Source organism: Meles meles, chromosome 6 (assembly GCF_922984935.1).
Source record: "Meles meles chromosome 6, mMelMel3.1 paternal haplotype, whole genome shotgun sequence".
NCBI classification, from domain to species: Eukaryota; Metazoa; Chordata; class Mammalia; order Carnivora; family Mustelidae; genus Meles; species Meles meles.
Genome location: NC_060071.1, coordinates 43687751 through 43709005, shown reverse-complemented (window position 1 = coordinate 43709005; position 21255 = coordinate 43687751). Strand labels below are relative to the sequence as shown.

Sequence of the window (21255 nt, the reverse complement as noted above, 5' to 3'; positions counted from 1 at the left end):
CCCATGTGTCCTGCTAATCTTAACTCAGCGAACCCGTACTGACGCCCTCCATGGGTCTTCTCTTCAAGGTGTACTTCAGTTCCAGTGAGTGGGCAAATTCAAAAGGCAGAGTTTGTAAAATGCATTTTCCAGGCTTAGATGCTAAGATGCTTAGATCTTAGAGTTCTTCCTCTGTTTCTCTTGTCCACCGCCGATTTCCCCGAGTGACACCTTGGTGTGACTTGGTAACTCGTGCTTTGAGTCAAATGGCCTTTCTGGAGCCAAGGTTATGCGCTTCTGGATGGCCTTCCTTTCCATTCTCCGTGGAAGCAGGCTTTCATCCCCCAAGGTACCCACTGATGGCTAATCCTTTCTCTTTCTCCCTTTCCAGACCTTTTATAAAGTCTTTATTTCCGGAAAATCTGCAAGCTGACAAGAAAGGGCGCCCAACTACTGCCGGAAGCAAAATAAAGGTTGGTTCTGTTTGGGGAGGGTTAGAGATTCCTATAAAAGGCAGGGTTTTCTAGGAGTCGGGACCTGCCCCCTTGGTCCAAGATGAGGTCAGTGAGATGTAACAGCCTGGTTACAGAAGTTGCCCAGAAGTAATGCTTGAAAAAAGGGACAGGATGCACACCGAATTTGACTTGGCTGTCCTGAAACTCCAAATGGATATCAGATACCTCCTAAGCTTCACAGTTGGCAGATGACAGTCAGCTGTTTTCTAAGAGGAAATGGTTTTAATTGGAATTTGGAAGAATTCACATTAAATGATTAGAGAAAATTTTAGGATTGAGAGTCACATTTTGGATTCTGATGACCTTTTTCCAGACCGGACCCCGACACTTGCCAGTTATGGAACTTTCACTTACCTGGAATCCTCCGGGGTCTCACGGGGACAGTACATGCACCCTCCCCACTGGGTTTTGGAAGCCCCTCCTTTCTGCAGATTATGGGCACACCCGGCCCCCTCATGTCTTAACATCTAGAAGGAGTTCTTCCAGATTTTGGGAGCCCCTGTAGAGAGTGCCCTGTGTTATCTGAGCCACTGTGTGATGAAGTTCATGGTCCCTAAGTACACTCTGAATTTAGAGGTTGTGTCAGGCACACTTAATCTTGTAATTCTGTGAGAAAGTCACTAAACTATTTTTAAAATATCATACCAGTCAAATATCACCGCAGTTTGATACTCCGTGGGATTATCGAATGATTAACAGTAGGGCCCTGGGGACATAGATGTCCCTCAAGTGTGTTGAAATCCCAGCTCTGGCTTTTATTAGCTTGTGATTGCCAGCAAGTTGCCTAAACTCTCAGTGCCTCTTTTTGCTATATCTGTAAGGTGGAGATCTCTGTACCTATCTCAAGGGGGGACTGGGATCTGGAATTCAGCAATCCATCTAAGACACGGAGGGCACTGCCCGAAACATCAGACACACAGAATTTACCTGGTCACTGATTACACTCCACTCTGTCAGTCGCCACAACCCCCACGTGCGCCATGCTCACTCGCCTCCTTCTTAGTGGACTCTTATCTGCGCATGTCCGTGCCCCCTCCCTGGCTCTGTGCCTCCGGATCCCGCTCCCCCTCCTCTCCGTCCCCTCAACACCCCTGCCGTTGGACACCATAGTTGTCTGTTCTTGTCGTCAGCTCTCTTCTCTGTTTCCTGTATGGAAGCCTGCCTCCCCAGCCCCTGAGGGCAAGAACACGGGCTGGAATAAAGGAAACGATCATCAAAACCTCACAGCAATGGGAAGATCCCAGGCGAGAGCAGCCTTCGGGTCTGGCGGAGGAAGTCCGATGCAAGCTCCGTTTTGAACTGGATTGCAGGGCCCTCTGGGACTAGGAACAGTCACGTTCAGAGTACCAGAGACGTTTGGTAGCCCTGGGATGATCTCTGGATTGGGTTCACTAGAGCGAGAGTCCAGAGCAGAAAGCAGATGCCATTCTCATGAGGCCCCAGATAGTAATGTCTGTGCGAGGCTTCTGACTCATGCCTTTACTTCAAGGTCCTGGATAAGAATTAGCTCTGGGCTGGAAAATCTAGTCACAAGACAGTCACATTCAGATCCAAGGGGCCCAGATCATCAAGGTCACAATGACTCACTTTCAAGTGGTCTGGATTCTCCGTGGAGCTTATTCCCTATAAAACAGAGGGTGGAGGTAAAGGCATTTTTCTCCTCGTTGGAAGATGTGACCTCTTTCTTAAGTTCCTATTTTTGTCGGGTTGAGTGCTCAAAATTGCCACCTTCTGGGCGTGCTCAAAATATTCAGCATTGCAAGGACTGCAAAGATGACTATTGTCTGGGGAGGTCAACCTCAAGTCAGCCAGCTTAAGTAGGATTTTAATGCTGCCCATATTCTCACTTCTGGGGTACCCTCCTTCGTGGACCATGTGACCCATGTCCATTCGATGGTTTACTTCCATGTAGGGATGAAAGTCTCCCTGTTTTACAATCGCCTCTAAAACACGTTAGAGACGCATAGCCATGGCGAGTCTCTTAGAGCTCTTCCATCCACAATACTTTGCAGATATCAAGATATCTTGATGATATCCTTGAAGGCACACATTTAAAGGGACATGGAATTCCTTGGAAGAGGAATTAAATTTATGTTTAAGGTGGTTTTAGTGTTGGGTATTCTATTGTATTCCAACTCTTTTAAAACTGCAAACTGATCTGTAGGATCTAATTAATGAATATTCATTTGGTGAGACTCCTGTTTTCTTATTTGCAAATCACAGTATGCTCCATTTAATAGCAATTTCTGATGTTGAGGCTTCACTAAATTCTACATTGTCATGGCTCCAAGGGACCAGTTTTGCAGTGAGAGTCAAAGATGAACGCTGTGGGAAATTGCACTGAGCTCAGCACTGGCCAAACGCACAGGCCGGCAGCTTCGTCTGAGTGAGAGCAGACTCTGGTGGGGTGGATGCCTCAGGAGGCGAAAGCATCATGTGGGGACGGGACTTAGTGATTTTTAAGGTCTTTTCCAACCTTTAGATTAAGATATTAGCAGTCTTCTAGTTCAATCCACTTAGTTTACAGATGGGGAAACTGAGGCCCGGAGAAATTTAGTGGTTTGTCATGTAACTTGCCAACTGTAGAGTTGTGTTTTTTTTTAATTTTTTTTAAATATTTTTTTTAAATATTTTATTTATTTGACAGAGAGAAATCACAACTAGGCAGAGAGGCAAGCAGAGAGAGAGGAGGAAGCAGGCTCCCCACGGAGCAGAGATCCCGATGTGGGGCTCGATCCCAGGACCCTGGGATCATGACCCGAGCCGAAGGCAGAGGCTTTAACCCACTGAGCCACCCAGGTGCCCCATAGCTTGCCAACTGTAGAGGCAGAATCCCAACTCGGGCTTGCTAGTAATCTGTGCTGATGGTAGAACAGGGCATCTTGACCCTAAGCCTTTTCTCGCTGTCATGTCTGCATGTTTTGCCTTACGCTTCTGTTGGGCAAGTGCCTCTGGTAGCCTTCTGTTCTAACTGCTGGACTGTTCTGCTCTAGAGTCCGGGTAAATTGAATTGCTGCTTCCCAGCCACCTCAGGAGACGTCTGAGATTGACTCATAGCTGAATTCAGGATAATTTTGATGGTCAAGGTGTAGTCCTATTTGCCGAAATGATTTTTCCCACAACCTCAAGGCTTTATCTACTCCTCACTCATGATGTTAATTCCTCTTATATCACACCCAAAACTGTCTCCTGTCTTCCTTAGGAAGGCAGGATAGCTTTGTGGTTAGGGAACAGACTTAGTAGGCTGCACACTTGAGTTCAAGCCCCAGGGCTTGTCACTAAGGGCGCCATCTTGAGCAATCCTTTCTTTACGGCACCGTTTCCACGTCTAAAAAAATCAGAATGATAATAATACTAGTAGCTAGCACTTAGAGTCATGAAGTAGAGATGAGAAGGCCCATGTGTTTAGCCCCTGGGGCACGTTCAGTAAATGTCATCCTGTTATTACTTGGGAGCTAGAGCGATCCATGTCAGGGGGCTGGTTGCTCGGGTCATCTTTCCCCTTCTGTGCATTCAGACTAAGGTGAAAAGAAGGTGTGCTGTTAAAAACTTAGGACTGAAGAGTCTGCCAAGTGATTCTTGGGAATTAAAAAGGCTTGATAAAATTAAAATATTTTTAAAAAATTGGGGGACTTGAACCTGTGTTATGAGCAGGCCCTGTCACCTCCTGTGTTGCAAAGAGCATCAGAGTTGCTCGTGGACACGGTGGACGTCGACAAGAGGAGATGGCCGTCCCTTCACTTTTTCACTGTAGGGCTCTGCTTTGGCCTTACAGCATCTGCAGCTTCGTCCTTCCAAGCATTGCAGAACGTGCTGTATTCTGCACATCTAAACAGAGAACATAATTCACCAGCGAATCTCTTGCTTTGAATATACCCAAGAGTTTTTCTCAAGGGTTTCAGATTTCCCACACCCATGACAGCAGCAAAGCCCTAATTGCGAGAGGGCTGTCTACTGTAGGCAGATCCCTTCTGCTGACTTGGTCATGGTTTTCTGGCTTTCGAGATTCCTCCTCTCTGTTGTCCTTGAGAGGTTTTCTCTCTTCGCACTGATTTGCTTGGGAAGAGAGTTTGCGTGGGCCACCTCCTCGGCCCCACAAGGGCTTAGCCGTGTGGTGGTGGGAATGCTGATGTGTGCCCTGCTCCTGTTTCTTCCAAGCTGGAGATGCTCCTGATTTGAAATGCATCATGAGCGATTCCATCTTTATTTATGTGGCTTTCTGTGCTTGAGCCTGGTTTCCTTTTGGGTACCCCGTATGCAGGTGGTGAGAGATGATTTCAGATTGAGTATTTGGCAAAGGAGCGGGTTTGTAAAAGGACATGCTGAGGAAGGTGCATGAAGTGAGATTTTTGATGTATCTCCCACCCTTTATGTTTTCATCATTTTTAAAAAGATTTTATTTATTTATTTGACAGAGAGAGAGATCACAAGTAGGCAGAGAGGCAGACAAGGGAGGGTGGGGGAAGCAGGCTCCCTGCTGAGCAGAGAGCCTGATGCGGGGCTCGATCCCAGAACCCTGGGATCATGACCTGAGCCGAAGGCAGAGGCTTTAACCCACTGAGCCCCCCAGGCGCCCCTATGTTTCCATCATTTTTAATAAGGGGATTCTTCATTGGTTGGATTGCCCAGCAAGAGAGTACAGGGGCTTTGACACTTTATCCTTGCAAATAATCTCTCCTCCCACCCTACCCTCGCACCAAAAGAAAAACAGTTTATGAGAACAATGTGTTGCAAAGGCCCACAATCAACATAAACTTAATTTGTTAAGAACTGGCCTGCTTCCTTGTTTCTCACAAAAAGGACTATATGTGAAGATTTACTGGTTTTGTTGTTTTGCTTTATTAACTAGAATAAAAAGACCTGGTTGTTTTCAAAAATTCAGTTTCAAACCCATGTGTAAGTGTTAAAATCGTCATAAAAGTCGGTAGAGCCTTAAGAAAGGAATTTGACCATAGGGAAGCTTGATGAACGGGTTGTTACGAAGATTAATTTCTAGCTATTTCCACACTAGAGTTTCATAGCTCCCCTTTGAGAGTTGGTCTGCGTGAAAGTGCCATGTTTCCGCCTGATGTTACTCTTCCCTTCTAGAAACAAGCCAACGACCTTGTGAGCACCCTGATGAAATGTACACCTCACTACATCCGCTGCATAAAACCGAACGAAACCAAGAAGCCCAGAGACTGGGAGGAAAGCAGGTACGGCTAAGACGGTGGACAGGGAGGTGGAAGCCAGCTGAGGTGGGCCTGGCCTCTGTGCCCTCGGCTCAAGGTGGGCCACCGAAGCCAAGGGCAGAAGCAGTTTCATTTGTTTTCAGATGGGTTTCATGTCCTTGTGTCTTAACTTTTTCATGACGACTGAGGCCTTTTATGTTCTTCCTTCCTTATCTTTTCCTAACATTTTAGCAGTGCCGTTCAGTTCAGAATTAGAAATTTATAATACTGATCTTGGCTAATCTGGGGACAGACGGGAAGCAGGGGGAGCCTTCATACTGCAGAGTCAGGCGGGTTGTAAACTTAGTTGGAGGCCCTGTGTAGACGTTCTTAGTCCACTTAGCTTCTCACTGATACCCACAGAATGGGGCCTCGCGTGCTCAGCTCGGGGTTCAGAGCGAAGGTGTGAAGGGCTGGTTAAAAATCGATCTGTCATTTACTGTTGCTCTTGGGTGTTCTGGGGGCATGTGCTAGGTCTGGTACCGGCCCCTGAGGACTCACTGTGTTCCTGAGCGGAGTGATGACTCCCTCCAGGAGGGATCAAGCCCCAGGGAGGCATGTGACATAGGGCATGCAGCGAGCCCTCTCCTCTGTGACCCCTGAGGAATCCTGGGCCACCATTCCTCCTACAGCTGCCATTAGGGATGTGGGCTCTTCAGGCTGGAATGGGGGTGTTGAGTGGGGAAATGTTAAGGATGACTGGCGAATACAGTTTTATTCAGCGGGCAGATCCAGACACACACTCCTAAGACTGACACCAGTATCCGTGAGCACACGGGAAGCAGGACTGAGGCAAGGCGTTACGGTGATTGGACAGGAAGGAGGAGCCCGCCATTGTCACCAGGCAGTCAGGTCCCCACACCAGGGGCATGCAGAATTACTGTCTATTTTGTTTTCTCTCTTGGAGAAAAGTAGACAGACTTAGGTATCTAGCAACGTATCAAGGTTCAGCTCCACAGCGGCAAGACGAGGAGGGAAAGTCATGGCTGCCGGCCACCCCCTCTGAAAGACGTGGGTAGGTCCATTCCCATCCTGCCGGCGAGATCCTTTCTAGGCATGGCAGACCGATACGAGAAGGAAAAGATGAGTGGTGAGGAAGGTGCCCAGGCCCCAGCGTTCAATGTCCACCATTCCTTGTTGGTGTTTTCCCACGTCCTCTGCAACCTGAGTCTGTTTTCTCACCTTACGATGCTGTGTGGTATAGCAGCCTTCCGTTTCCTCTGTCTGCGGTATTCTGAGGGATCTCGTCTGTAGGTCCATGCTCCTCAAGCATCATTAATGCTGAGGGGCTGACCGCGATGCTTCTCGAACATTATTGGTAATGACACGGAGCCTTGGAGGAGGGACCCGCTCTGCCAGCTGATCAGTCCGGCTTGCAGGAACTCTTGCATTATTAGCAGACTCTACAGTCTTCCTCTACGTCAATGTGACCCTAATCCAGCATCTAATCTGCCCTCAGAATTATTCTCCTGAGTTTTCCGTGTGATAGCACTTGTGTTCCTTCCCGGCAGCGGTCCCGTTTCCCTGCAGTCTTCTCTCCCACTGCAGTTGCTCTGAAGGAAGGTAGAGTCTGACCGCCCCCCTTCTTGATCATTCCCCTGGAGGTACTTAATTTGCCTTCTGCTTTTCTGAAACGTGTCCCTCACTTTCTCCTTTGAGGCTAAGAAGGTAGCAGCACTGTCCCTCCGTTCCCACCTGCAGATAGAAGATGTCTACTTATCGATGTATTTATTTAGCTCTCAAGCTTGTGGATGCACCAGAGTACCCCTTAGAGGGCTTGGTAAAACCTGGGTTGCTGGGCCGTGCTTCCGGGAGATTCTGATTCAGTGGGTCTGGGTAGGGCCCAGAAATGTGCGTTTTTAAAGATTTATTTATTAGAGAGAGAGAGAGAGAGAGAAAACATGAGTGGGGGGAGGGGCAGAGGGACAAGCAGGCTTCCTGCCGAGTGTGGAGCCCGACAGAGGGCTCCATCCCAGGAGCCTAAGATCATGACCTGGGCCAAAACAGACGCTTCACTGAGCCACCAGAAGCTCCTCAGTGATGCTAGTGTGAGTGGTTTGGGTCTCACACTTTGAGAACAGCTGGTCTAGAGCAAAGGGCTGGCCTGGGATTTGGAAGGACTGTATTGTGGTGCTGGCCTGTCACTGAGCAGTTTGAGTAAGACATTTCATCTCCTCAGTTTCTTCCTCATTAAACTGAGAGCGGCAGTTCAGAATGGGATCTCCTTCAGTCTGACAGAATGTCTCTCCCAGACCCGGGGGAGCTGTCAGCCTGCCTCTGCCTGTCTCTGTGTCCCTCCCATCCTCCCTGCTCCCGCGTTCACACACATATGCACCTCGTTCCGTCCCAGGCACATATACACACCCGGTAGAAGGCAGGTGACACAAGCAACCTCAGAAACGGATTACGGGATCTCGGAAGCAGAGGTAGTGCTAAGAGGTGCTTTAGGCCATCTTTCGCCCCTACTTCAAATCCCACCCAACTCCCCCGCCCCGGCCCTTTCCAATAAACATCATCTTAAATGAAAGCATCTTGCTCTGCCTGCCAATGCAACCCACCCCTGCCCGGCACACGCTCCCTTACCCCGTATAGATTGCTCTGCTCCAAGTCCCTCTATTATAGAAATTTTGCAATAGCTACTGGTCGAGCGTTTTCCCAGCCCTGATGCTGTCTTCTCATAAAATCCAAACTGATTCACTGAAATAGCAAAAAATGGAGAGATTAAGACTGAGATACATTTGTCCATAAATCCCCATAGAATCCCCCACAGTGGTGTTTTCCTTTATTTATTTATTTATTTACTTATTTATTTAAAATCACATCAGTGGGGCACCTGGGTGGCTCAGTGGGTTAAGCCTCTGCCTTCGGCTCAGGTCACGGTCTCAGGGTCCTGGGATCGAGCCCTGCATCAGGCTCTCTGCTCAGTGGGGAGCCTGCTTCCCCCCATCTCTCTGCCTGCTTGTGATCTCTCTCTCTGTCAAATAAATAAATAATATCTTAAAAAAAAAATAAAATCACATCACTTACTTGCCTTGCAGTAAGGAACTTCATAACATCCATTCGTGTAAACAGGTGTTAAGAAGTCTGCGGTATTTGTGGGTCGAGTGTTGACTTATATTACAAATGGGATTGCTTCCTGGGATGCGCCCCTCCCCCGCATCCTGGTTCAGGTTTATTGTGTGACAGATGGTTTCATTCCTTCTGAGTGTGGAGAAGTTAGGGGCTGTGAAAGGGCACTGTGCTTCATTGGTGGGGATTACACGGTCAATTGAAGTTCTCGGTGGACAGGGTTACTCATTCCACAAGTTTATGGGGTGTGGTTTATTTTTCTTTTCCTGTTGAAAATGTGTTTTTGTTTGGCTCTGGCGAAGTTGCCTGCCCTGGGTTCTGAATTGCTGTTCTAGCAGAGTTTCAGGCCTTGACCTACTTGCATTAACGGCCAAGGAAAGTCTTGACGAAGACTTGCCCCAAGGGAACCACTGGGCATTGCCAGCCCGGCTGATGTTTACTGAGGAAGGGACAGTGCTCCAAGGTTATGCAAAAGTCAACTTGGATCCTTTGGTTAAATCAAATGCTAAACAATATGGAATTTGCTAAACCGATCGTGCTGTGGAAGAAAATTTCTGTAAGACAATTTCCTGGTGATGGAGGTTAACAGTGAATGAAACATGTTTTAGCATGAGGCTTATTCTTTCCTATGGGATTTATGGAAATGGAATGTTTCTACTTGACTCAGTGGGTGATGCATTCCGACGCATGGGATAAAGCCAGTATTTACGAAAAATACTTAAAATGAACAAATACCTGGGGTGCCTGGGTGGCTCAGTCGGTTAAGCATCCGACCCTTGGTTTCAGCTCAGGTCATGATCCTGGGATCAAGCCCCACATCGGGCTCCTCTGTCAGAGGGAAGTCTGCTTAAACTCCCTCTCTCCCTCTGCTCTTCCCCTTGCTCGTGTTCTCTCTCTCTCTAAAGCAAATTTTTAAAAAATTAATAAATAAAACTTTGTAAAAAAAAAAAAATGACCAAATACCTCTAATTGACACCCTTGTGTATTTTCCTTAGCATTGAAAAGGTCAGTGGTGAGTTCTGGAATTGGAGGATAGGAGAAAGGAAAGTTAATTATTTCCCTGAATCTGATTTCCACTCCTTTAGTTAGCCAGACACGTATTGTGAATCAAGTGTGGATATTGAATATTACTTTCTATAAAGTTTTTTTATTTTTAAGGTTTTTATTTATTTGACACAGAGAGATCACAAGTAGGCAGAGAGGCAGGCAGAGAGAGAGAGGGAAGCAGGCTCCCTGCTGAGCAGAGAGCCCGATGTGGGGCTCGATCCCAGGATCCTGAGATCAAGACCTGAGCCAAAGGCAGAGGCTTAACCCTCTGAGCCACCCAGGCGCCCCTCTATAAAGGTTGTTTTAAAAAGTACTTCTCTTGAAGGAACTGACATTTCTGGATACTGCTCAAGTAAGACCAATCGGACTTGTCCCTCACTGTGTGACCTCGTCCTTCCTGGGCCAGTCCAGGCTCCACCCCCTCATCCAGCTTAGTTTTCCTCCTGCTCTTTCCTCTCCCACTGCCCCAGGCCACAGCCTTTCCCAACTTTGTGCCTTCGCTTCCACGGTGCCCCCTGCCTTTCCCTCCTCTGCATCTGGTGAATTCAAGTCATCCTTCCAGACCCAGACACACGTCACTGTCTGAGAATACCAATCCCACCTCCCCCATGAAAAATCCATTTCTGTCTCTAGTCTCCGGTCCTGGTTTACTTATTGTAGCTGCAAATGCATGAGCATGATAGCAGCTTCGTGTCCTGTGTGCCACGAGCCAGCTCAGGACTCTCCATGCAATGGACCCAGTTAGGAAGGAAGAACTAACATCACCATCCTCTCTCCAGACGCGGGAAGTGGGGCACAGAGAGGTTACACAGTGGCAGAGCTAAGGCCATGCCGGGAAGCCAGCCCCAGATCCTGGCTGTGAGCCTCCGTGTTGCCTGCAAGGTCTGCAGCAGGAATCTGCTGTCCTTTCCCGGTTCCTTAGCAGCTTCGGAGGGCAGCGCAGAGGGCCCCGTTGCGGTTGCCAGCACACGCACAGCTTCGTCGGGGTTGGGGCTTGCTGTGAGCCTTGTTGGAGAGACACGTGTGGGGTCCCCAGTGAAGCTGGACAAGGCCACTGCTAACGAGCTATCCGGTGCAGCAGGTCACAGAGGTCACAAGGGGCCATTCCTCAGGAGCATCATGAGTGCGGCTTCACCCCAAATGTACTCGGTGGGGAGAAGGCGGCTGCCTCCCCAATATGGCACAATTTCTCATTTCCCTCAAATACCGTGTTTCCCAGTGTCCGCATTCAGCCAGCTCGTGTCACGTACAGCAGAGGCCCCACTGCCCTCCCTGAGCAGACGCTCAGAAGCCAGTGGCCAGGATCTGCCATTCGGCTTCCAGGACACTTTTCTTCTCCGGAAGGGGTGAGGCATTTTCACCAGTGCACGCCGCCCCCCACCCCGGCTCTGTCCCCTCCCCGGACCTACCAGGCCTGCTAAGCCAGAATCCCCAAGGGACAGGGTAGGGGACATTTGCTCTGATGTGAAAATCCCGTGTGAGAACACAATCTAGTAGGACATGCCTCCATTTTCCAAAACACACTGGCGGTTGCTGACTCTCATAAAAACCAACTAAAACGGGGCGCCTGGGTGGCTCAGTGGGTTAAGGCTCTGCCTTTGGCTCAGGTCATGATCCTAGGATCCTGGGATCGAGTCCCGCATCGGGCTCTCTGCTCAGCGGGGAGTCTGCTTCCTCCTCTCTCTCTGCTCTGCCTCTGTCTGCTTGTGATCTCTCTCTGTCAAATAAATAAATAAATCTTAAAAAAAAAAACAACTAAAACTATCATTTACATATGTCGTTAGAGAATTTTTCATTTAGGTGTTTGAAACTATTTGATATGCCCTTTCTTCTGTTGCATTTTGAAAAGCTGAGATGTGTGATCTCCTTAGGTCTAGAGTCACTATTAAATTTCGGTAGAGAACAAAAATAGCTCTAGTGTCGTTTAATTCCAAAGTTAAAAGTTCTTCCCTTCAGTCTTTTGAAAAAACGGGAACTTCTGTTCATAATCTCCGTGACAGGCATATGGCTTTTTGTTTTACCGTTTTTGGAAATAGATGTGTGGGGTCTTCTGTAACTGCTGTATTTCACAAAAAAAACTTTTGTAAATGAATATAACCTGAGGGTCAGCTCAGACTCTGAACAGTATAAATTATAGTTTGTTTGTTTGTTTGTTTTTGAGAGAGGGGGGAAGGGCAGAGGGAGAGGGAGAGAGAGAATCCTGAGCAGGCCCTGAGCACAGCAAGGAGCCCAGTGTGGGACTCGATCTCACAACCCTGAATTCATGACCCAAGTCAAAAGCAAGAGTCAGATGCTTAACCGACTGAGCCACCCAGGCATGTGTGTGTGTGTGTGTGTGTGTGTGTGTGTGCATATGTATATATATGTGTACATATATATACATATATATGAAATTCATCTGTGTACATTTAAATATCAGATTAGCTTTTATTCAGTGATTCCTGAATAGGGCAACATCCCATCTAGTCTATTTACATCAAAGGGAGCTCCTAAATTGTAGTCTTTCTAATGTGTCCTTGCTGCTTGTAACTGGGGGCTTGCGGGGCGAGTGTGGCTAGGAGAGCAAGACGGAAGAATTATCCGGTGATATCCTGGCTCTCTTTCCTCCTTTACAGAGTAAAGCATCAAGTAGAATACCTGGGTCTGAAAGAAAACATTCGAGTGAGAAGAGCTGGTTATGCCTATCGGCGCGTCTTCCAAAAATTCCTGCAGAGGTAAGAAACTGGTGACTGTGGACCCTTTGGGTTTGTTTTTTGTTGTTTGTTGTTTTGTTTGTTTGTTTGTTTGCTTCGAACAGGTTTTTTGAGATATAATTCACTTACCATAGCATTCACACCTTAAAGTATATAATTCTTTGGCTTTTAATGCATTCATAGACTTGGGCATCCCTCACCACAATTAGTTTGAGGACATTTTCATCACCCCAAAAAGAAACCCCACTTCCCTAGTCGCCGACCCCGGATTCTCCCCTCACCTCCTGCCTGAGGCACACACTTCTTTCTGTCTCTATAGAAAGAATTTCAAAATATTGCTATATTCTGGCCATTGCGTAGAAATAGAGCCTCATGGTATGTGTCCTTCGGGTCTGGCTTCTTTCAGTTCGTGTAACGTTTTTACGGTCGCCCGCGCGGTGGTGCGTATCTGTGCTTCATCTCTTCCCGCTGCCCGGTAATCCTGGCTTGCGCCAGCGTTGCGATGCTGTATTCCATTGTACTCGCTCGCCCGTCAGCTAGCTGATGGGCATCCGTTGTTTCCTCTTTTCGGCCAGTGATGAGTAACAGAGAAAGCTGCAGACAGCATTCACATACACATTTTTGTGTGGGCATGTGTTTTTATTTCTCTTGGATGCTCACCAGCAATGGAATTACTGCGTCCTCTGGTAACTCTTTGTTGTACCTTATTGATGAATTGTGAGATTCGGTGCCAGCGTGGCTGTACCATTTTATATCCCCACCAGCAAGTTCGAGGGTTCTCCTTGCCGGTTTGCTAGTATCTGACTTCGGCAGCACCTGTCCTGGTGGGTATCAGGATGTGGTTTTGATTTCATGCCCCTGATGGGAAATAAGCATATTTCATGTGCTTATTGGCCTTTAGAGAAGTGTCTGTTCAGCAACTTTGCCCATTTTTAAATCGAGCTGTTTGTCCTTTTTTATTAAGTTGTAACAGAATTCTTTTTACCATTGCTTATTGTAGAATAAATCGGTAGCCACAAGTGTTTGGTCTGCTTAATGTAACACATCAATTCGGGAATTCATGATAATTGTGACCTGGGAAGGTTTAACTTGACTGACCAAATTAGTAGTATGAAGATGATTTCAGGAAAATACTTAACCTACTTAAGAAAATAAGCTTAAAGTATTTAACCTCAAAACTTTTGTAAAGCCCATGTATAAACTTAAACTGATTTTCACATTTCTCTTAAAGCGTATTTGAGCAGGACCTTTACTCAAATTGCTCTTATTTTGTGCTCCTTATTTTTGAAAAGGATAGAATTTAGTGTCCTTAATATTACATGGTTTTAACTTCTCTTAACGATTTGAAGTTAATGGGCTCCTGCTGTATTTTCTACATCTGTTTGCTCTCATTTAAGAGAGAAGGAAGCCATATATTAGCATTTTAATCAGAAAATAATTATGTCTTCGGGGTATAGCTAGAGAAGCAGAATATAAAAATTTTTTTTCTAATTCAAATTTTATGTAACAAAGAGGTAGCAGGCTGAGGAAGAGCATCGTTAAGGTTTTTTACACAGAGTAATTCTAATGAAGCAGGGTTTCCTTGAGGACTGTCATTGTTTCTTTTGTCCTGAGATTGGAATGGCTGGCCTACCGGTCACCGGTGTGGGTTGTTGTATGTGGAAGGTCATTGAGGTGGAAGGTCAAGAGAGACTTAACAGAAGGGTGGGTCTTTCCATGCAATAAAGCCCCGTTGACTCTCTCCACATAGTCAAGATTCTGGATAGTTTGAGAGGCAGACTAGGCATGAAATCTACCCTCATGGCTCTCTGAATTGATGAAAGGGCCCACTCCACCTAGGGTGGAAACAGAACTGTATGGAAAGACGTATTTAGGAGGTTGAGAAAAGAAATCTGCCAAGTTCTTGCATGACGGTAGCAGCAAACATTTTGCTGACAAACAACTGAGATGTGAATTACCAAAGACGACTCTCCTTTAAACAGATCGAGAACACAAGCTAGAATGGGATTTCTCACCCTTAGCTATTGACATTTGGGGCTGGTTGAGCCTTCATCATTGGGGCCGTCCTGTGTGATGGAATGCTACTCTCTGTCCCTCCCGAGCTGTGACAACCATAAGGGTATCCAGATATTGCTACCTGTCTCCTGCTGGGGGTGGGGGTAAAGCCACTTGAGAACCCCGGCTTAGTTAATCATTGAAGTTTTGGCCAAACTGCATGTCTTTGACAAATACCCTTTTTTAATTAAGAGGAAAAAAAATTAAATACAGAAAACAGTGAATGAAAAATATTTCCTCCATCTTTCCCTAACTCAGAAGGGCCTGCCTTCAGTAATGCCAAAACTTTCATAATTTTATCCTCCTTCAGTAGTTTTTCCTGTATTTAAAAACTCTTTAATCTTCAGAGTCTCTCCAACTGACATTACTGTTGAAAACTAACAGATATTTTAAAAAATTTAAACTCGGGGGTTTTCTTGTGGATGTTTTGTCGTTTGGTTGTTTGGTTTTTGGGGAAAAGGATTCTGAAAGACCATGTGCCTTCCATATTACTTAAAAACAGACAAACCCTTGGGGCGCCTAGATGGCTCACTCGGTTGAGCATCCGAAACTTGATCTCAGCTCAGGTCATGATCTGAGGGTCGTGAGTTCAAATCCTACATTGGGCTCCTTGCTGGGCCTGGAGCCTACTTTTAAAATATAAAATAAAATAAAAAATTAAAACAAAAAAGCCGTCAGACTTGACCTCCATAAGCAATGCCATGAGCCTCCGCACTGGGGAGAGCAGGCTGTGTTACAGGTTTGCCGCAGCTCCGTAAATGAGCTGTGAAATGACCTGGTTTGGTGATAACATCTGGGACCTCTGTTGAGTGTGTCAAGTGCCATCCTGGCCCCATGCATGGGACTTTCTTCCGTGCCTGACACAGAGTTAACATGTAGTGAATCTCTGTTGGCCCCTTTATGCTGAGGGACTTTGAAGTGATTCTGTCCTTGGCTGTCCCCTGTGGCGCTCCTGCTGTGGGCTTTTCCTTTCGGAAGAGACAGATGGGCAGCCCTGTCTTAAACAGAGCGGGCCCTTTTGATGTCCTTTATCTTTTGATTTGAGAATCCTAGGAGAGTAATAAAAAGAGAGTTCGGAAGAAAATTTGTTTCTCAACAAAAAGTACTCAAAAAATGGCTAGCAGGCTGTCTGTGTCCATGGACAGGGACTATTTCTCAAGAGAAGGTGCTGCTTTCCATAAGGTGTATGAGTTCGAGATCCTGGTCATGCCAATAGGGCCAGAGCCTGCCACTGTCTGTCTCGTCCTGAGATCCTCTGTGAGTAGCTGAACTGTGTTGTACCTTTATTCTCCTCAGGGCTGAGAAAAAAGGCTTTGTTTATAAAGTGGCTTTCTAGATGCCTGCAGAAAGCCTACGAAGTGAGAAAGTAACAATCTGAAGGAAGGGGGTGTGTTAATACCCAGTATGACTGCCCGTATGCCCGCCTCCTACACCCCTCCCTGGGAAGGAAGCCCACAGGTCTAAACAGAGTAGTAGTTCACACACAGCCTAGAGCTTAGAAAATGGGCTTGGCCAGTGGGAAGTGGCCTTTGTGTGTGTTCATTTCCTCCCTGAAAAATTCTTTATGTTTACCAAAACCGTCCCTCTTGACTTTGAATTGGAGACTAAAAATCAAAAAGATGGCATAACATCCCCACCAGTGGGCCATACGCTCTTGAAGTAAGTCCCTCCCTGCCTTCAGAAGGAACATCCTATTCACCACCCTCAACACAACATTCTGTAGAAAGTATCTTTAGAAAGTGTCAAAAAGCTATTAGAAATGGCAGCCACTTTGACTCTCAGCTTGGGAAAATAACTGTAAATTCTTAGAAAACAACTTTTCAAGCTAGGCAGCACATTCCCCTCACTGTGGCTGGAAATAAGCCCAAACGTGGGACCTGATTCTTAGGAAGAAAAATCTGATGGCAATGTAAGAGCTTTCTAAAATTGTTCTTAGGCACCAACATATTTCCCTTGACCTTGACCCAGCCTCTCAGAACGTGGAGGGCAGGGGAAAGGGACGTTTGTGAGGAAAGTCAGTCCATATCCTGGGCAAGGGAGACGAAAGAACAGAAGGCTCAGGAAAGCATGGGGTGTCCAGAGTGTCCTACGAGCTGCCTAGACTTTTGTGTCCTTGGATGTCAGAAACAACCTCAACTCCAGTACCAGCGCTGGGGTCAGGGCTGCATTTCCTTGGAGGAGGAAACATTGAGTGGTCATCTGAGATAACAAGGAGCCCATGACCTGCTAGTCCAAGGTGAAGAGAACAGCCAACACACAGGCCTTGAGATGAAATTTTGGCATAGTTGGGTCTTAAACAGAAAAATGCCTGATGAGAGGGATGTAAGCTGTGATCTGCATCGCTCCGAAACTGGGGGCTTCCTTAGTGGGAGAGCCTTATACGAGAATTGGGCGCTGGTCTCTTCAATGAATACAAAAGGAGGTAAGGAGAGCACATCAGGCATCCTGGAAGCTAGGGAGCCATAGCCGTGGTCTGTGGTCACAGGGCCCTGGGAACGCCATGCAAACCTCACGTCTCCCCTAGGCCCGAACTGTTAGAAGCCTTGCCTTGTCAGCTAAAGGGAGAGAAAGCCTCTGCAAAACAACTTCCGTACTATTAAAAAAAAAAAAATCAAATGCAAAATGCAGCGTCATTTTAATGGGGGTGGGCGTGTGTGAATTGCAAAGAGCTGCCCGTTTGCAGTTACGCGACACATACTTGCCTTTAGAATTTTGATTATGTGGAGCCAGCCAGAATTGTACTCTTCTAGAAACCTGTCACCGTGGAGGCCTGGCTTTCTTCTTTCTCTCCCCTAGCCTGCATGAATTTCTCTCCTTCATCCATTTAGCTTGCCAGTACATTTCTGCTTGTCCAGCAGGTCCCCCAGTGGCATCTAAAAAGGTTCTGCTCTCCGTCATTTATGTGTGGCTTCATTTGTTGGACTTCATTATGCCGCACACGAAATGTATTCATGCAAATGTGTGGCTTCAGCTAGGTATTTTTCATTTTTAAGTTTTTTATCTCTAAATAGGGAATAGGAGGGTTTGCTTCTCCGAGACATTGAAGATGTTATCAAGCGAGATGTGGAGATTTGGGAGGAGCGGAGAGGGTCCCTAGAATCACCTTGTCCCAGCTACTAACACGAAGGGTAATAACCTGATTCTGTCCTCTTAGTGAGCTCTGGATGCCGGAGGCATGGTAGCTCTTCTTTTCAAGATTCCTTTTTCCCTTCTCCCTTCGATGCCATAAGTCAGTCTAGTCCTGGTAGTAGCTTCTGGGAACAAAGGGCCTGACTTCTCTGGAGGCCTGGAGCCCATTCATTGCCTCTGTTCTAGCTGTGCCTATGCAAAGGCCATGCCTCCAACTTCCCTTCCACACTCCTCTCTGATTTCTGCCCCCCCTCCCCCTCCCACCCCTGCCTTTCTTTCCTTCCTTCCACCTTAAGTCTGTGGGACCTTCCATACCTGACATCCTGTAGTGCTTCTGTCGCTAGTGTGTCAGCGTTTCGCATAATTACAGTGTTTGTAGCACAGATGTGTAGTAGACTGTATGGTCTTTAAAAGAAGTACATACACATCACCACTCCATGGCTTATAGGTAGTGTGGTGGTTGGGGTGAGATTGGGGTTCCCAGCTCAGCTCTGACAGTTACTAGCTCAGTAGCCGTGGGTGGGTCTCTATCTGCCTGTTTCCTACTCTGCAAAGTGGAAAGACCAACTGAATCCGGTGGCTGTGAGAATAAAATGAGATCATCCAGCTAAAGCACCAAGAACGATACCTCATGCAGAGAGAACAGCCCATCGTTGTTGGCCGTTTTCTGTTGGCTCTGGCCGCCGAGCCCGGATGTTGGGGGAGGTGCTCCATGTGTGGTATGAACTACACCGGTGCCCTTATGGAGGAGGCGTAATGAATTAAGTACAAACATGAATATAATTACAAACTGTATTGTGTTTTCTGAAGGAAAAATAGTATTTTCTGTGAGGAGACGGGACGGGGGGGATTTTTGCTTGAGTAGTCCAGAAAGACTTCTCTGGAACTGTCCCTGAAGGGGAGGGTCCCTGCACTAGAAACAGCCACGGGAGGCGTTTGTAGAACGACACAGCCTGGTGGAGGGAACAGCATGGGCTAGGCTCAGGAGGGAAAGTTTAGCGTGTGTGAAGAAGAGGCCGTCCTCCCAGGAACACGGTGAGTAGGAGAGAACATAGAAGAGACAAAGACCGCGTGACCAGGGCCTTGGGACTCAAGATGCACAGAATTCCAGAGATGGACGTGGATCCTTAGGAATCACCACTGCTTACGGGGAGCTTTCTGAAACACTTCCTGTGAACTGTTTGAGGCCGCGGAAGAGATGGGAGAAACCACTACTGAGAAAACAATGTTTGATTTTGCCCGAAGATTGTCACTGGCCACCTTCTGCAGTGCTATTTTTAGATGGTGGTAGAAAGGAAAAGCAGATTTTCACCAGGGCGTTAGCATGGAAACGGTCGGCTAGGGCGTGGGTAGGAGGGATCTCCGGAATGGGAACACCAGACCCGTTGGCGTCTCACAGCTGCCGAGACCTGCCCCTCAGCCCTAGAGCACAAGTGAGCAGGTCTCCAGGACTCTGGGTAGTCCAGTCCGAGTGTGACCCTTCTCTCCCTGCCTGCCCTCCCAGGTACGCCATCCTGACCAAAGCCACCTGGCCCTCATGGAGAGGGGACGAGAAACAAGGGGTCCTCCACTTGCTGCATTCCGTCAACATGGACAGTGACCAGTTCCAGCTCGGGAGGAGCAAAGTGTTCATCAAAGCCCCCGAGTCTGTGAGTGCGCGACTGTCCCCCCCCCCCGCCCGGTGGTTTCCTCAGGGCCGCCTCTCCCTGCACAGCACCTCTCCTGCCCCTCCCTGCACAGGGATGGCTGCATTCTCCCCGTTCCGTTTATCCGTGCCTTCGGTGCCCTCACCCCTGCTTCCAATCTCTCTGTAGGTCATTCCCCACATCCCTGCTCCTTGTAGCCCTCAGCGTGTGCAGCAGGTTTAAGAAGTCATGGAGTAGTTTCTCTTCTTTCTCACTGTCTCTCTCATTCATCCTCTTGAGGTGATAGGCCATTGTGTACCCAGAGCCTTGTACCAAACATGGCTCACAGCAGGTGCCCACCAGTTACTTAAGAGGGTCCAACCGTGTCTAAGCTGAAAGGGACTTCTTAGTCCCACACAGGAGACTTGGGTAAACTTACATCCTTGCCTGGGCGACACCGGTCAGGTCATGACACATGGACATAGGCTTCCTCCTTGCAGGCAGAACAGACCTCACAGTGGGGAGTCTCAAGACTGTATCTTGAAAACCCTGAGGGAGTCTGGAAAGAACTTTGAGGAGACAAGGAGGAGGAGAACTCTCCGGGTTCATGGAACAGAAATATTTAGCATCAAACATGCATTTTATGATTCACAAACATTAGACCTCCACAGATTCACTGGAGGAACTTCTTTATCTTTCCTGATGGGGAGGTGGTCACTGTGAGCCTCATGAACGTCTGTAGGAAGTTCTCCGTTCCTAAGCTGGATTCCTTGGAGCAGAACCTGTCAGTTCTTCTGCCCAGTTAGCTCTGGGACTAGGGAATGAAGACACTACTTTTTAAAAATGGAGAAACTTCTGGAACTAACTGAGTTTAAGCATCATCATTTCCTGAGGTTCCTTGAACAATCACAAGACTCCATTTCAAGAGTCTGTAGTGAACTTGGCAAAATTAATCATCAGATCAAGCGGAAATAACATGAGAACTGGCAATGTTGGTGATAGTGGAAATACTCAAACTTGAGGCACATCCCGGTCTTGCTGTGGGTTCTCTCTTCTAGAATGTGCCCCACGGCCGCTGTTCTGCCGCAGAGGATCAGCCGGAGACCAGAAGTGATCACGGCTGTAATTGAATGACTTTAAGAACCATAAAAATTATTAAATAAATAAGAGGCACCCATCAGTAGAACCAGTTTATGAGAAGTTTATGGTAGCATTTTCCACTTTGAGTTATTTGTAGCTTCACAGCGCTTTCATTTCCAAATATAAAATGAAAATGTTGTGTCATACACCATTAAGCAACCCACAGAGCAGTTCCTGTTCTTTCTAAAATGGGATGGAGTGATTTATCAGTACAATGCAGAGCTCCTCTGTTGTTTTATACCCGCTCTTACTTTTTTGTCTTGCTAAATTTTCACATATAATTAGAACAGCCTCAATATTTTTCAGACTTTTTTTTTTTTCTGCTGTAGTTGAACTGTGGGTTTTACTTCCAAAGTCAAGGTTTATTTTGGGTGTGTTTTCCCTTGTCTTCTTCCCAAATGCTGTATCACCATCACCTGATTCTTCTTTTCCCCATCTTTTTATGCACACACGCACACACTCACCTTCACCAATAATCTCTCCCCTCCCCCGTCACTCATCCATCTATTGAGCCCTGACATTGCAAACACTTTTACAAAAACTGGTTTTTAAAAATCAACCCTTATGGTTTTGTCCTGACTTTTATAGTAAATGCGCTGACTATACAAAATAACCCATTTGCTCTAGGAACCCACATTAGACATCAGATACCAAAAGGTTTGGTTTCACTTATTTGTTACATATGTCCGTGATTTGGGGTTTATTTTTCTCTCTTTCTTTTCCTTTTTTTTTTCCCCTTGAACCTCCCTCTAATCCCCTTGACTTCTGGAAAAAACCTAAGACCCAGCTGATC

At 46.9% G+C, this 21255-nt stretch overlaps 1 protein-coding gene across 1 annotated transcript in view; it reads left to right on the top strand.

Annotated features, from left to right (window-relative positions):
* Positions 1-21255, top strand: part of MYO1E (myosin IE) — a 192670-nt gene that overhangs the window by 142062 nt on the left and 29353 nt on the right. The window contains exons 16-19 of the mRNA XM_046007405.1: positions 371-452; positions 5583-5689; positions 12436-12534; positions 19202-19346. Of these exons, the coding sequence (XP_045863361.1) occupies positions 371-452; positions 5583-5689; positions 12436-12534; positions 19202-19346 (433 nt within the window). The remainder of the gene's footprint in view (positions 1-370; positions 453-5582; positions 5690-12435; positions 12535-19201; positions 19347-21255) is intronic.